Genomic DNA, 18,124 nt, shown 5'->3' on the forward strand with positions numbered 1-18,124 from the left:
GGAACACAAAAGCATACAATTTGTGATTTCATCAACCACTATCTTGAAACACAAAACGCCACCAAAATCAGTGTTGGGCAGCACCAGTTTTGTAGATCTAGAGAAATACTGTATGAATGTTAACATTTGGATACAGATAACACATGTAGAGTTTTTTTTTTTTTTCCTGGTACAATAAGAATTCAGGCATCGAGAATCAATGAAAGACATACCATACAATCGCTTTGATTGCAAGATCAAAATTGAAGACAATTTAATGTGCAATACATGCAAATTGGGGTTTCTTCAACCCACATGCAAAAATAAATCCAGGGCAAACATTGTACTAAATGGGTTGTCCAGGATTTTTAAACGTTCCCTACCCCAACAGAACTTGTGAAGAGAGCTACAATTACCTGCTCCCTGCCAATCTGTTCAGGTTTAATGGCTTTCAGGGTCTTTATTGAACTTCCAGTTCCTGACTATAAACTTTCTGCATGGACAGAGTCAAGTGCACAGCCGCAGTCAATGACTGGACTCAGCTGTGATTTTAGAGTGATGTGCCACTTGGGGACATTTCATCAATGAAGCCACACCACATCCATCCAGGAAGTTTACCCATGGAAAACGAAGTTTGGTGAAGACTACTCAGGAGCAACAGAGCCAGAACAAAGTGTCAGGGAGCAAGTAAGAACTTATAGCTCTCTTCGCAGGTATTGCTGGGGTGGAATATATAAATAATACACTTTTTATGGACATAAAATGAAATTACATGAGAATTTTAGTGGAATGAAATCTACAGTGAAACACTGCAACATTTACACGACAGAGCATGCGGGGGATTTGAAACTCATGCTTGCTTAGAATCTGTGGCAGATTTTTTCACTCCGTAATTAAACCTCCTTTAACATGGTGCTGCACTTTGTTGCAGACATTCAGTTCAGACTCTGAACATACATTGCAGGATCTCTTTCTTAAAATTATCATTTGGAAATATGTGGCAAATTGTGGCCAAAATCCACAATGGAAAATATTTGCCATATCTGAACTTCATAGAACTTTTCAAGGAGCTTATGTACTGTTCTAGCACATGTTAACAGGAACAGGCACAAACAAGATTATACATACTCTTATCTTTTCTTGGCAAATAATGGATCCAGTGCTATTGATTTTATAATCAGTGCCAACTGAAGGCTAAACTTCCAGCTACCATCTTTCCACCTACTTTTATTATGTACTCTGGATATGGAGAATAGATTATACAAATCAAGTTAGTATTACCCAGAAACAAGAACAATGTTGTAGGGTGTCTTAAAGTATTAAGGCTGGTTACAGCCTGCATTTGTGGGAGGGGCTGCTGACTATATGTTCCCCACGCGTCCTCACCTTGAGGACGGTTGCTTCATGCAGCTTTCTCGATCCGTCCCGTCACTTCCGGTTCGCAGCGCGTCACTTCCGGGGCTCCTCCGAGCGGCGGTCACGTGCTCCTTGCACTCTGGACCCGAGCACTCCGCCTCCCCCACGCGTCGGCGGGACGGGTAGGGTCCGGCCTGCGGGCTACCCCCTCCTCTGGGTCTCACCCATCCTCTGGCTTGGGCGCTGTCCCAGGCCGGCGTGCGTTCCGGCGGGGGGCGCGCGCCGGAGCTTCTCGGCCGGGCCTGGGCTTCCGGTCACGTGATCGGCGTGCGTTCCAGCTTGGAGCGCACGCCGGAATCCGGCCGGGCTCGGGCCCTCGGTCACCTGCTCGGAGTGCGTTCCGGCGTGGAGCGCGCGCCGGATCCCTCACTCAGGCCAGACGATTCCAGGGCAGCGGCCCAGGACAGGTAAGCTCTGTCCCCACCGGGTCCCTCCTCACCGCCAATCGATCCAGAGTGGATGATGTGTTACTTATAATGTATGTAGCACATCCTTCACAGTCTTCTTCTTTCTAAGCTGCTTGGAACTGTCAGGTCAGACAGTGCTTTCTAAAGCAGATTTAGGCCTCATGCACACAATAGTCTGTATCTTGGTAGGTTATATTAATGCTCAATGTAGAGGGTGTATTCAAAAGTTTGCTATGTGGCAACTCCCTGTCCGGGCCCCCTTGTTCCGTGCTTCTTGTGGTCGGATAGGCGTGCGTTCCAGCGTGGAACGCACGCCGACACCTGCTCAAGCATGCATACCCTCTTCAGGCAACACTTCCACAGCGATGGGGACTCAGATACACAGAACTATCGAGTTGACATTGCTTCAAATAAACAATCATTGTACAGTATAATCATGCTTCAACACTCCTACAGTCCTATATATCATATACGTGATATACCCAGGGTAACACGGGATACACATGATAGATACGCTGTATCCACTGCTTTTGCGAATTCCACCCTTGTCCCGTGCTCATGCATCTCACCATATGTCTTCCGCCCCCAACATCAGACAATGCTCTGCACTGTTTTTCATAGGTTGTCATTTTCACAATGTTTGTTTCCACGGTGTCCTCTGAGAGATGTGGATATTTTCTTAAGCAGGTGGCCCCGGTGCATTTGTTTATGGCGCAGCGGCGTTGGGGCTGCCGTCCTGTGCACACGTGTCTGGCGGCCGTGTCTGCCGCCCTCCTGGGCGCATGCGTCTGGCACCATTGTAGTGCCGTCCTCGCATGCTCAGGTTTGGCACAGCTGTCCCGTGCGGCCCTCCTGGGCACATGCGTGTGGCACCGCCGTGTTACACCTAGGTGCTGATTATTGCTTGTTGTCTATACTTGGGTCTGTTTTCCTGGCTTCTTATCTCGCTCACACACATCATCCGTAGTCTTCCTGGATCGCCCAGGCTCGTTCCTGTCTCTGTCATCCTGGATCGCCCAGGCTCATTCTGCCTCTGTCATCCTGGATCGCCCAGGCTCGTTCTGCCTCTGTCATCCTGGATCGCCCAGGCTCGTTCCTGTCTCTGTCATCCTGGATCGCCCAGGCTCATTCCTGTCTCTGTCATCCTGGATCGCCCGGGCTCGTTCTGCCTCTGTCTTCCTGGATCACCCAGGCTCGTTCTGCCTCTGTCATCCTGGATCACCCAGGCCCACACTGCCTCTGTCATCCTTCCTTGCTCCCCGCCCCGGTCCTCCGGTCCCGCATCCTCTTTCTCTTCCCTGCTCTCCTAAGCGATGTTTAAGAATAATGATAATATCAAAGCTAATTGGTACAAGTTCTTCTTTAGTACACCGGACCTGGGGGTATCTACAACTGTAATCAGGTATAATTGCATGTATTGTTTCTATTTTTCATTTATTTTGCAGTACATTCCAGCCGAGAAGCCGTGGTTAGCAGGCACGGGGCTGGCCGGCCTGTTTCTCCATTTCGATAAAAAAAAAAAAAAAAAAAAAAAAAAGAGAAAAGAAGCTTCAGGAACGCAAAGGAGAGACCAGACGCCGGTGTGATCATTAAGGTGCTGCCTTGCGGACGCTGCTGCAGGGGTCTGGAACTGCGATTCTGGTTCCCATCGTCTAGGCTACCGCTGGCCCAGGTTAAGTAAGTTCGAACCTCCAGTGGACCCCTATTCCCACAAATGCCCTTTAATCGCTGCACAATCGCTCTCTGCCTCCTCGACTGGAACCAGAAACTGCACCTTCCACTGCTGCTACCAGATGTAACACAGGTTATCCCCTCCGGGGTAGCTAACTCCATGGATGTCGTTTTAGTCGTGGGGTTTCTGTTACTGTGCCATTTTTTCCGGTTTCCTAATGTACCATTTTGGGCAATCTTTTCTATAACAAACAGGGCTGCGGTGCTGTCGTTTATTCAGCCCTCCCGATCAGAAGTAGCGGCTCATCAGCTTCCCGAATTCTTCAGGTATCAGGTATACGCCTTTTGTCTGTCTTCCCTGTCGTCCTGGATCGCCCAGGCTCGCTCTGCTCCTGTCGTCCTGGATCGCCCAGGCTCGCTCTGCTCCTGTCGTCCTGGATCGCCCAGGCTCGCTCTGCTCCTGTCGTCCTGGATCGCCCAGGCTCGCTCTGCTCCTGTCGTCCTGGATCGCCCAGGCTCGCTCTGCTCCTGTCGTCCTGGATCGCCCAGGCTCGCTCTGCTCCGGTCGTCCTGGATCGCCCAGGCTCGCTCTGCTCCGGTCGTCCTGGGTCGCCCAGGCTCGCTCTGCTCCTGTCATCCTGGATCGCCCAGGCTCGCTCTGCTCCTGTCATCCTGGATCGCCCAGGCTCGCTCTGCTCCTGTCATCCTGGATCGCCCAGGCTCGCTCTGCTTCTGTCATCCTGGATCGCCCAGGCTCGCTCTGCTCCCGTCTCCCTGGATCGCCCAGGCTCGCTCTGCTCCAGTCTCCCTGGGTCGCCCAGGCTCGCTCTGCTCCAGTCTCCCTGGATCGCCCAGGCTCGCTCTGCTCCAGTCTCCCTGGATCGCCCAGGCTCGCTCTGCCTCGGTCATGCTGGATCGCCCAGGCTCGCTCTGTCTCTGTCATTCTGGATCACCCAGGCCCGCGCTACCTCAGTCTTCCTGGGTCACCCAGGCCCACGTTGCCTCTCTCATCCTGGGTTGCCCAGGCCCATGTTGCCTCTCACATCCTGGATCGCCCAGCTTGCTCTTCCGCCGTCACCTGGACCGTCACGTCACTAACTACCCACTGCCTTCCCGGTTCGCTCAGGTCATTTAACAGCCCAGCTCCGGCCTGAATCACTTGTGCCCTTGTTACCTCCCGTGGCGGTCGGTTCAATTAACTATTTCCCTCCTACAGCGTGGGTAGTCTTCTTGCCCACTTATCCAGGCCTACCCCGCACTGGCTCCAGGCACAGTTCAGCCAGATAGTTCTTGGAGGGTGATAGGCATCCCTCCCGACTCCACGCCAATGTACACCTCAGCCCCTACCACAAGTATTAAGGCTGGTTACAGCCTGCATTTGTGGGAGGGGCTGCTGACTATATGTTCCCCACGCGTCCTCACCTTGAGGACGGTTGCTTCATGCCCCACCCTCCCGACCCTTCTTTCTTTCATTCCACTCTCTTGGGTGGCCCACTTATCCAGGTCTACCCCGCACTGGCTCCAGGCACAGTTCAGCCAGATAGTTCTTGGAGGGTGATAGGCATCCCTCCCGACTCCACGCCAATGTACACCTCAGCCCCTACCACAAATAATATTTATGCAAGCTGCACCCAGACATGTGTAACATGACTCTTTGAATGCTAGAAGAACAAAGCAGGACATATTTTTGCTTTGTGCCAAGGGTTTTCGATAAAGTTCTTACCACTAAATAGATGGTATCATGTAGAGCTGTACTAAAGAGGTCTGAATGCTAGCCAATAAGTAAAGCTATTATATTGAGGACGAGGAGTATTATGACAGACAGACTTTCTTACTTTGGGTTTGTTTTGTAAACCGAACCATCCACTCCCACGGTGATACGTCCCATTGGGTCATGATGATTATTCTTAATGCGGTTGGCAACTGCAGCAAGTCCAGCAGCACACAATTTGGCAGATCTTGTGGACACAGCATTGCACACACTTTTCACCACCGCACAGTCTTTCGCAGTTGGATTTAAGCCCAATGAAGCCACGAGATTTTTAGCTTTTGCTAGACTGGAATTATCACTAAACAAAATAAAACATAACATACAGAATTGTATCATAAAACTATTTCTGAATACTGCTATAATGCAGAAATATACAATTTTGAGACAAAAATAGAGTTACAAATGAATGTTGCCTAAGGATAAGTATATTAAAACACCTACTTTTCGACTTCTGACACATCTTTGGTTTGTATCGCTTCCTTGGCAAGTAGTTGAGATGTTGTATTGCCGCCGAACAGTATCCCTTTATTGGCCAGTTTAATAAGTATCTGACGCACAATTTCTCCCATGTACATTCCACTAATCAGCTTATCAAACCTGCATGAGAAAGATAGATATATAGAACATATTATAGTGGTGCTTGAAAGTTTGTTAGAATTTTCTATATTTCTACCTAAATTTGACTTAAAACTGCATCACATTTTCACACAAATCCTAAAAAGTACTAAAGATATCCGATTCAAACAAATAGGTAGAAGAATTGTCATTTATTTATTGAGGAAAAATATCACATATCGGAGTGGTAAAAGTATGTGAACCTTGGCCTTCTGTATGTGGTACGATCCCCTATACTACAAATAACTGCAACTAATGGGGTCACTTCTCAAACTGTTGTAAAGTAGAACTGGCTTAGTTGCGCATAGCAACCATATTCCACATTTTATTTTTGATAGCTCATTTGGAAAATGAAAGGAGGAATCTGATTTAAATTTCTCTGTACAAAAAAAGCTCATTTTTTTCTGTTGGGTTTTCTCCCATGAACTGCTCACTTCAGTTTCTTCCACAACATTTCTATTGGATTAAAGGTTAGAACTATAATTTGGCCATTCCAAAACGTTAAAATGGTACACTAACATTTCACACAACTGGCTAAATGGGCTGAGATATAAATGTATAAGTGCTTTTCCACAGCCTTACAGGTCAGTACTTCTCTGTAATATCCGCCATGGTCCTGGAGCTGCTCCTGAGTGCAAAAAGAAGGTTAGAAAGTAGATTCTCCTCATTCTGTGTTCAGTGGATGGCAGCTAGTCTCGTCCCACCATGGCTGAGAGAACTGTAAACTAGACATTCACGATGCAGAAGAAAACTAGGCTAAAAAATTCCAGATAGAATGATATGGCCAGAAACAGATATAGATGCATGACCCACATTCTTTTGAGATTCAACCCAGACAAATGTCCTGACATTTTTCTTTAGAATTTCCGGTAGAGTTTAGAATTTATTTGCTCATCAATGATGGCAAGCTGATCCAGATGCAGCAAAACAGACTGAAACCACCACCATGTTTCACAGATTGGATGAGTTTTTAAGCCAGAATGCAGTGTTTTTCTTTCTCCAAATAGAACACTTCTTATTTAAAACCAAAAAGTTATATTTTGATCTCATTAACCACAAAACATTGTTCTAATAGTCTTCTGGCTTGTTTAGATAAGCTTTAGCAAAATGCATACAGGCAGTAATTTTTTGGGGGGAGAGTAGTTCCTTTGTCCTGGCAATGCTGCCATTCACACCATTCTTGATCAGTGTCTTCCTGATGGTGGACTCAAAAATTAATATTAGCTAAAGCGAAAAAGGCCTTTAGTTGCTTTGAAGTTACTTTGGGTTTCTTGCGACCTCGTTGACCAATACCATGCCTTGCTCTTGGCTTGATATTTGCTGGTCAAGACCATTATATCCTACCCAGTGATTGAATTTCCTTCCATTTGTACACAATCTGACTGTGGATTAGTGAAGTCAAAACTTTTTAGATAGTTTTGTAACCTTTTTAAGCCTGATGAGAATCAACTCTGAGGCCCTCAGAAAAAAAAAAAAGTCCTTTGCTCATGCCATGACGTTCTTCCACAAACACATTTTGTGAAGATCAGCTTTTCATAGATCCTTGTTCTTAAAATGAAACTTTTTACCGTCACCCCATTGATTGAAAACACCCAACTTATTTCACCTTCAAATTAGGCTGCTAAAACTTAAGGTTCACAATATTCTTGTCACTTACAGGCATGTGATATTAGATAAGTTTCTGCAAAAAATACATGACCAAGGCTATGTTAATTTGTTTCACTCCAGATTTATCAATTTGGATTAAAAAAAAAAAAAAAAAGCAAACACACCTGTAGGGGGTGGCAGAAAAAAGAAATAAAAAAATCTGAAGTAGCATTTCTAGATTTAAAAAAGGTGTTAGATTTAAACTGAATAACCATTTGCAAAATTGCAGCATAAATTTGGCATAAAGCACACCAATGAACTTCATTATCCCCCTGATAAATCACCCAAAGTTTTTTCTAAAACAAGCCAACCCCACTAAATATACAAGCACAACCAGTTACGCCTTTAATTAGCAATATGATTCCATTGGACCACTGAGAAAATATGTAAGAGCCATTACAGAAAATTAAACATCTAATAAAAGTGTAAAAACTTAGTAAATGACCAGGGACAGGCTTATAATAAATGACTATTGTAATCTGGCAATGTTTCACTGAATTAGCTCCCTACACACCTTGGTTATTTGCATGCCTTTGTAGACTTAAACTGAGCTATTAGAAAAGATGATTTTTGAAGAATGAATTTTCCTTACACATTCTTGCTAAAAGCATTCCTCAGGGGAGATTGGAACCATCGTTTTAATTCATTAAAGGGATGGCTCTGTCCAATACTTTGTTCCTCAGACTGACCACTAGCACAATTACATTTTCTTTTAAGGTGAACACAAAGATGTTCTGTATTAGTAAAGTCTGCATACAGCAAAGTTCTGCAGTACTTAGATCATTTTGCTTCAGTTAATTGGAGATCATCATCATATAAGAAAGGTGTAAAATATGGGCTAGAACAATAATTAGCTCTTTGAACATCTAAGGCTTTCTGGCATCTTGTTCTTTTCATTTGAATATTTCATAAGCCCCTTGCAGTTTGCACTGTATGGAAGGCATTTGGTTGTACTGACTACTAGGTTTCTAAAAGCAGACAATTAAAATATCCAGATTCTTCCTCAGGTTAAAATGCTTTTATATGAACACAGTATGTTTAACAAGGGTAACATTTATTGTTTGTATTGTAACCGATCTAAAAAAAAAGACCTTTCATCGGTCCAAACATTGTAAGATAATTATCAGGCTGTGAGCTCTGAGCACTGCCAGGGAGAAAAAAAAAAAAAAAAAAACAACTCCCAGGCTGTGAGCTCTGCGCTGCGATTGGACAGCGCTACAGCCTGGGAGAGGAACGCCCAGGGAGAAACAGGCCTAGCATAACCAATTCAGCGAAAAATACTGGGGGTCATAGTGGGAGAACAGAGCGGCGCCCCGGAATAATAGTAAGTGCAGTGAGATCCTGGGGCGCCGCTCTGTCCTCTTTAAAGGGGTTCTCCGGGAATTTTGAAAATGAAAATACTTAAATATTACTTTATTCTAAACTAGCAGAAGGACCCGGCTTCAAACGGGTATGTTTCATTTATTTAATTTAATTTAATGTTTGTGTGTGTCATTAAAAAGATAGACAGTATCCCCCATAACAGTGAACTCCACAGTCCCCCACCCCTTAACACTGACCCCCCCACTTTAAAATGGGACCTCCACAGCAGCCCGTCCCTTTAAAAGCGAGTTTCACAGCACTCCACTCCTTTGACAGTGACCTCCTCAGGGGCCCTCCCCCTTAACAGTGACCTTCACAGTACCTTTTTCTGCGACTGTCGCGTCGCAGTATGTCACATGTCGCAGTGCAAAACTATAGACTATCATTATATACATTGTCATTCGACATCAATGTCGCGCTACACATGACATAGTGTAGCCCTAGCCTAAAGCTGACCTACAGCGGTGAAGAAAAATGGCTGGGTTGTTATGGAAACCTGGAGTAAAACTGTGTGTATGTGGAGACCAAGGCCCTGCAAGCTTCTATTGGCTGATAGGGACATGTGACCGTGTATGTCAGTTGAGATATGAAGAGAAAGACTTGCAGGCTTGTATTAGCTAATACAGATAATTTTGGGGGAATCTCTCAGGAACGGTATGTACTAGAGAGCTGTGATCCCTATAAGATATCTTTCCAGGTAGCAAGGCATGTGTATACCAACAGTATAGAAAAATGGCAGGGTTGTTATGGAAACCTTAAATCCATGGTGCGTTTGAGTGATCGCCAAACATATGCACGTTATATATATTCCCATATACCTTTCATTATTTATAATGGCTCATTTTGTCTAGCGATCAATCAGCAGGGGAAATAAAATGGCTGTCATCCTATTAATACACACAAAACCTGTCCTAATCATACAGGAGGACAAGTTGCGTCCGAGCATTGAGGTAAAGAGCTGCCTCATCCTCCTCTCCTACTGGTCAGGGATTATGATCCTGAATACATATTATAAGAACTTGAAGTGAATCTCAGTGGGAATGGAGTTCATGAGGAGACATGAAGTACAGAGAGGATGGACAGGACAGACTGTGGTAATGGAAACTGCATACAAGTGCTGCTGAACATTATTCAAATTACGCCCACCCTCCTCTTTGTACTTCATGCTTGCTCACGAAATCCGTTTCTACAGAGATTTAGCTGATGATCATATTAAACTGTATTCAGGATCATAGAAGAAGATGATGAGGCAGCTCTTTGGCTCACTGCTCTGAAGTAGCATGTCCTCCTGTGTGAATAGGACAGGTTTTCTGTGTACTAATAGGACGGCGGCTATTTTATTTCTCCTAATGATTGCTCCCTAGACAAAACGAGCCATCATAACTAATGAAAGGAATTTAGGAATATATTTATAATAAAGTAAAATTTAAGTATTTTCATTTTCCTAATTCATGGAGAACCCCTTTAAGGCTGTATTAAACTGGCGGATGGTCAGCCAGATCATCACTATCCCAGAAACGCTCATTAGCGATGATCTGGCTGTGTAAGACTGTAGCCAAAATCTCTCAATCTAATCCATAATTACAGGACCAACCTGGGCAAGGTTAATTAAACACGTATTTACAGAAGCCTATACAGGCAATGAAAACCTATCTTGGCCCGGGTCAAATTAATACTTCACTTTTATTAGATACATTGTTAAAAAGTGTCACTATACATTGTGAATCACATTTGAAGAAAGCACACAGACAAGAACACACAAAATAACTACTGTGGTGTTAAAAACACAGTTGTGGCCCACCGCAAAAAATACTGTATGTCATCACATAGAGGCGATATATTGGGTTGCTGGCTCTAAAGTTGAGGACAGCAGTATCAATTCTGTATATCGACAAGAAATGATATTGATTTGGGATACTAATGAATCCACTACTTTGCCAGCATGCAGGCCTCTTGACAAATACGCCCTGGACTAAAAGGTGGATGAACCTAGTAGTGCCAAAGAAATGGCTGCGACCAAGACACACTCGCTACTTATCCATTAGCAAGATATATGACCGCATGTTAGCGTGTTCATGACTACACCAATTGTTTAGTACCCATAGGCAACAAATCGACGATTTGTGACACACCAGATGTATCGGGGGATTTATTGCATCCACCCACTATACAAATAGGCTTGTTCTAAACAAACCAAAAAACTACTTGGTGTCAATTGGGTATATTCTGACGTCCCAAAAACCCTGCTACCAACGGATCTGGTTAGCAGCACAGAAGGTGGCAATTGACTAATGCTACCCTCTGTTGAGGAGGATTTATTGCATCTACCTTCAACAGACTTGGGACTTTATCATGGTGCAGTTTCACACTAACCAGAGGCGATCGCTATACTAATGTGGCCTATATTGACATTGGCCTGACCAGATAATGTCAGTGCAATCAGACTGATGTGTGCTGTATTTGACTAGAGACCACCGCCAATTAGTACTGTTGGTACAAATCGGATGGTATACACAGAGCTGGCAAGACTGCTGTCCTCATACAAATGTGACCGATCATTTACGTGAGACGGGTCACTACTGATGATTATCAAGTGAGGGCCACATAACTGCTAATTAAAACCTAGAACTGTCGGGGGGCAGTTCTAGGTTTTAATTAGCAGTTATGTGGCCCTCACTTGATAATCATCAGTAGTGACCCGTCTCACGTAAATGATCGGTCACATTTGTATGAGGACAGCAGTCTTGCCAGCTCTGTGTATACCATCCGATTTGTACCAACAGTACTAATTGGCGGTGGTCTCTAGTCAAATACAGCACACATCAGTCTGATTGCACTGACATTATCTGGTCAGGCCAATGTCAATATAGGCCACATTAGTATAGCGATTGCCTCTGGTTAGTGTGAAACTGCACCATGATAAAGTCCCAAGTCTGTTGAAGGTAGATGCAATAAATCCTCCTCAACAGAGGGTAGCATTAGTCAATTGCCACCTTCTGTGCTGCTAACCAGATCCGTTGGTAGCAGGGTTTTTGGGACGTCAGAATATACCCAATTGACACCAAGTAGTTTTTTGGTTTGTTTAGAACAAGCCTATTTGTATAGTGGGTGGATGCAATAAATCCCCCGATACATCTGGTGTGTCACAAATCGTCGATTTGTTGCCTATGGGTACTAAACAATTGGTGTAGTCATGAACACGCTAACATGCGGTCATATATCTTGCTAATGGATAAGTAGCGAGTGTGTCTTGGTCGCAGCCATTTCTTTGGCACTACTAGGTTCATCCACCTTTTAGTCCAGGGCGTATTTGTCAAGAGGCCTGCATGCTGGCAAAGTAGTGGATTCATTAGTATCCCAAATCAATATCATTTCTTGTCGATATACAGAATTGATACTGCTGTCCTCAACTTTAGAGCCAGCGACCCAATATATCGCCTCTATGTGATGACATACAGTATTTTTTGCGGTGGGCCACAACTGTGTTTTTAACACCACAGTAGTTATTTTGTGTGTTCTTGTCTGTGTGCTTTCTTCAAATGTGATTCACAATGTATAGTGACACTTTTTAACAATGTATCTAATAAAAGTGAAGTATTAATTTGACCCGGGCCAAGATAGGTTTTCATTGCCTGTATAGGCTTCTGTAAATACAAAATCTCTCAATCAAGATTTTTAAGCATGCTTAGAAGTCATATTTTGCCGACAGCAGATAGCACTATCTCAGGGGTGTCAAACTCAAATTCATCGGGGGCCGCATCAGCAGTTTGGTCACCCTCAAAGGGCCGGTTGTATCTGTAGGACTATGTGTCCACTCTTTATTATCATAAATTATTGTCACTGCATTCAATTATTACAGTTTTTTGTAATAATGTAAGTAATAACTAGCTCTGAAAGCTTGACCTGCAAGCGCTGACTGGGGTCACATAGCATTATACTGATTTATGATGCTATGTAACCCTTACAGTTCTGGAATGTGTTGGATAACACTGACATAATGCTGTCAGTGTTATCCAACACATTCCAGAACTGTAAGGGTTACCGTATTTTTCGCCCTATAAGACGCACCTAGGTTTTTGAGGAGGAAAATAAGAAAAAAAATATTTTGAACCAAAAGGTGTGCTTTTGGTGGGTTTTGAACTAATTGTGGTCTGTGGGTGACGCACTGTTACGGGGGACCTGTGGGTGACGCACTGTTACGGGGGACCTGTGGGTGACGCACTGTTACGGGGGACCTGTGGGTGACGCACTGTTACGGGGGACCTGTGGGTGACGCACTGTTACGGGGGACCTGTGGGTGACGCACTGTTACGGGGGACCTGTGGGTGACGCACTGTTACGGGGGACCTGTGGGTGACGCACTGTTACGGGGGACCTGTGGGTGACGCACTGTTACGGGGGACCTGTGGGTGACGCACTGTTATGGGGGACCTGTGGGTGACGCTTATGGGGGACCTGTGGGTGACGCACTGTTACGGGGGACCTGTGGGTGACACTTATGGGGGACCTGTGGGTGACGCTTATGGGGGACCTGTGGGTGACGCTTATGGGGGACCTGTGGGTGACACTTATGGGGGAACTGTGGGTGACACTTATGGGGGGGATCTGTGGATGACACTTATGGGGGGGATCTGTGGATGACACTTATGGGGGGGATCTGTGGATGACACTTATGGGGGGGATCTGTGGATGACACTTATGGGGGGGGATCTGTGGATGACACTTATGGGGGGGATCTGTGGATGACACTTATGGGGGGGATCTGTGGATGACACTTATGGGGGGGATCTGTGGATGACACATATATAGCATCTTATGCTATGTGTCATCCACAGATCCCCTCCATAAGTGTCCCTGTAGTAGTGAATGACCCTCAATACACGGGCTAGGGGCCAGCATCTGCTTTTATAATGACAGCGGGGCCCGTGCAGTGACTATTCTACTACACGGCCCCGCTCACTGTATAATCGTATCTCTAATAGTTAATGGTTACCGTATGTATATAATCGCATAAGGAGCGCTGTGTATTACCAGTACTTACAACTACAAGCGCTCGCCGAGAGGAGGGAGGAGGCAGGCCGGGAGGACAGGCGCTGGCAGCATGAGTCATACGTCATACGCCCACGCTGCATGCTTCATTCATAAAGTGGGCGGCGCAGGCGCGTGACGTATGACTCACACTGCCAGCGCCCATCCTCCCGGCCTGCCTCCTCCCTCCTCTCGGCGAGCGCTTGTAGTTGTAAGTACCGGTAATACACAGCGCTCCTTATGCGATTTATTATCACTTCCTGCAGGAAGTGATAATAAAAGGTGAAGGCTGGTGGCGGCTACGCGGGCCACATGACGAGGTCTGGCGGGCCGGATTCGGCCCGCGGGCCTTGTGTTTGACACCCGTGCACTATCTAATCACGATCTTCTGCCGGCAAACAAATGATTCAGTATGGGGGTGAGCCATGGCATTACCGCTCTCTCCTCCCCATATATGTAATAGCAGTGCTCTCCTCCACTAATGAGCAGGTGATTGCCAGGAAGGAACGCTTCCTACCCGACAATCGCCTGCAAAATCTTTTAATGTACTATAGCCCTTAGGCATCAGCTATTTAGAAATCTTTGACTAGAGATCGTTGGACCCACCAGATGAAATGAAGCTAAGAGCCCACACTGCATCTATATATGACGTGTCCATTTAATTGTATTGTCAACTAATAGGTTAAATCGGAATCATATGCATGGATTGAAAGTCACCTCCAAACAGGTTTTCTGGACCTTGGGGGCCCTGTTGTATTAAACTAATTTCACACAAGCATGTTGGGTCTGGAAAATGCAGCCATCACTTGGAACACGTTTCCCCACCGAACATTGACTCAAACTCACATCTTTATAATTACTTTGACGCTATGAGTTCCTGCCTGACCACAAGTCTACTGTATTGTACTCACACAATCAGAGTCAGGGTGGGGTACTGTTCAGTTAGGGAAATGCGGTCATCACAAGGAGTGCGTTTCCCAGACTGGAAGCTTCTGTGAAATTAGCCTAAGGGCTCATTCAGACGGCCGTAGTGCTTTGCAGATCCACAAAAACACACATACCAGCCGTGTGCGTTCTGCAACTTGTGGACAGCACATGACCGCAACCATAATAGAAAATGCCTATTTTTGTCTGCGATTAAGGACAAGAATAGAACAAGCTCCATCTTTTCTGCAGAACAATTTTTCTCTGCATCTTTTGCGGCCCCATTGAAATAAACAGGTCCGCACCCGTTCCGCAGAATTGCGGAACTGACGTGGACTCATTCAGACAGCCATCTAAATGAGCCCTAAAAGGTACCTGCATATGGTGCAGATTTATGGGCAGAAAATCTACACCAAAATATGCACATAATTCCGCACCATCTCGTTTAGGTGCATTTTTTATGTAGTTTCTGATGCGGTTGTATTACGCTGTGGTTTTTACGCAGGAAAACCCCATACTAACAAATGTGTGTAGTCACCCTTAAAGTACCTGCACACATTGTGAATTATCTGCATTTTTTAAGTGCAGATTTTCATGTAGAAAATCCACAAAGTAATACAGTACCAGCAAAGTGAATGAGATTTGCCAAGTCTCATGTACATGATGCATACTGTATGTAGTATGCAGAAAATTGATCTGCCACAATATTTTTAAAATCTGCAGCATGTCAACTATTTTTGAGGTTCCACAGCTGATATGATGTGGTATCCAATATATTTAAATGGGGTTGTTAACATACACAGAAAAAAATAATAATATAACACCATAAACCACATACAAAAAGGTACAAAATCTACAATTTATATGTGGCTTTTATCATGCTTTTTAATGCTGTTTTCATGTGAAGTTTCTGCAATGAAAGCCACATTATGTGCAGGTAAACTTAGGGACTCATTCTTATGTCACAGAATTGCCTTGTACTAGTTTGCGAGGCCAACCTAGTAATTCTGGACTTTAAGGGCTCATGTACATGGCCGTAGCCATGTTCCACATTTTGCAGAACGAAACATTCTGTCCATAATAGAACTGTGCTATCCTTGTCCACAATGTGGACAATAATAGGACATGTTCTACTTTTTTGCGGGGCCTATAAATAAGCGCATCCCCACGGCCACATGTTTTTGATAAAAATCTTCTATTTCCAAGTACATTGATCTCTATTGGAAGCTGGAGAAGCTAGTTGCTTTGCCTCTTGATTGCGGAGCCGTACCACTTTAATGATTCCTCAAAGAAAGGGAAATAAAGTCAGCAAGAGTAGGTGACCAAGTAAAAATAGTAGTCGTGACACAGCTGTTTCCTATACTAAAACTGAAAGCGGCAGAAGTCTAGAAGAGTAGAGTTAATTAGAAAAAGACTGCATACAGCTACTACACAAAAGGATTCAAAATCACTGTCAAGCTTCAATTTCTGAACAAAAAAAGTGAATTACATTAACAAAAGTAAAAAAGAAAAACTGTACAATACCCTCCCTACAATCAACACCTGAAAACTATTCAAGAAGCAGTCTGACTAGAATATTTGAATGGGCTATAATATGCTCTGGTTTTCTCCTACCTCTGCTTTCCAGGTGTATGGGATGCCTGGTCTATTTGCTGGTCATACTCCGTTTCAATATCTCTTAAAGCCCCATCATCACCAAGTGCTCCCCATTCCATATTGATGCACATTTTGCCTTCATCTCCCTCTACAGATTCCACATTGCACATCTCCTCCATGTAGCAGACATTAGTACCAGTGCCTGAGAAAAAGCAACATTGCGTCATGAAATTTAAATGTAATGCTTCTAAACAAAAATAAAATAAAAAATATTCTCCAAGGTAACTTACCAACAATAAAGCCAACCTCACAACCGTGGTCTTTGTAGCCACAGCTCATCATTGTCCCAACTGTGTCATTGACAATGGCAATAACATCAACTTTATATTCCTGTAAGAATCAATGGAAGATTAATTTGCCATGCTTGAATCAATCCAATACTATTTAATATGATAAAGTTACAAACTTTACTCACCCCCCGCCTCTGAATGGCATCCTTTAACAACTGAACCACATCTTTTCCTTCCACACCAGAACAGTGAAATCCTTTGGTCCAAGAAATAAGAACACTCTGAAAAGGTAACAAGCCATAAAAAGGTCACACCAACCTAACTTCATATTGTTGTACAGAAAACATTTACATGTAGTTTAAAGAAATCCAGTATGCCCATTAAAGTTTAGACTAGCCTGCACAACAGCAGGATTCACTCCACCGTCCAACGGTCCAAGCCATGGACAGAGTTATGGAACATTAGTTAGACAATCCAAAAGGTGAACAGCCATACAACAGATTTTTCCAGAAATTACTGCAATTGAAAAATCCATTCTATACACATGAATGGGGCTGTTTCTTCAGTGTGTGCCTGAACTTCTGCAATTCCCATTGCCATATTTGGAGCAGTTGCAGAAATGTCATTAACAAATCTGCCATGTTTGATTTCACCTTAGGACAGTATCAAAAGAACATTGTAGGGGCCATAGAAAGTGTCTAACAGCAATATCTAGGGGCATGAGCATCTGTAAAACAAAATTTCATTTTAAAAATGTGTGAACTAAAAAAAGAAATAAAAAATATATATTTTATATATATTTTTTTTACCTGAACGCAATATTATCTCATGTATTTCCCCTTCAACATTCAGACAAATTTATCAAATTCTAACTATTTTTAAATGATGGTCCCCAACAATGTCCCACTGTCTGAATGGGGGGGGGGGGGGGTGAGAGTTGGGAGGAGAATCTTTAGTTGCATGCATTCCAGCTCTATATACAGGCTTAGAACATGCACCATATGGACAGCTAAAACTTAGTTAACAGCACATAAAAGCTTAGTTCACATTTGCTGCAAAGTGCAAGTTCTACAACAAAGTGCAGTACAATGTAGGTGAATGGGGTTTTAAGAAATTCCATTCACAAGTAAAAAGGCCCCATGGACCTCTAGGGAGTCCTATTATGGTTCCAAACAAAAACAGAATGTATTTTTTTTTCTCATGGCTTTGTTGTGGCACCTTTCTTTGCGACACCACTACAGGCAGGCTTCATCATATTCAAATTCGCTGGAGCTTGATTTTAGGGGTACAACTTCACATTTAGAAAGGAATTGCATACCAAAACCCATCAGCAATAACTATTCAAAACATTCAAACAAACCCAACAATTGAGAACCAAAATGTGGTCACCAACCTTACCAGTACTGGAGGTAGCACTG

At 44.1% G+C, this 18,124-nt stretch overlaps 1 protein-coding gene across 1 annotated transcript in view; it reads right to left on the reverse strand.

The window, feature by feature from the left end:
• The window catches only part of LOC122928141 (hexokinase-2-like), a 162,673-nt gene that overhangs the window by 22,879 nt on the left and 121,670 nt on the right, over positions 1-18,124 (reverse strand). The window contains exons 6-10 of the mRNA XM_044280698.1: positions 16,892-16,987; positions 16,707-16,806; positions 16,435-16,618; positions 5,686-5,841; positions 5,309-5,542 (exon numbers count right to left, since the gene is read on the reverse strand). Of these exons, the coding sequence (XP_044136633.1) occupies positions 5,309-5,542; positions 5,686-5,841; positions 16,435-16,618; positions 16,707-16,806; positions 16,892-16,987 (770 nt within the window). The remainder of the gene's footprint in view (positions 1-5,308; positions 5,543-5,685; positions 5,842-16,434; positions 16,619-16,706; positions 16,807-16,891; positions 16,988-18,124) is intronic.

Source organism: Bufo gargarizans, chromosome 2 (assembly GCF_014858855.1).
Source record: "Bufo gargarizans isolate SCDJY-AF-19 chromosome 2, ASM1485885v1, whole genome shotgun sequence".
Taxonomy (NCBI): domain Eukaryota; kingdom Metazoa; phylum Chordata; class Amphibia; order Anura; family Bufonidae; genus Bufo; species Bufo gargarizans.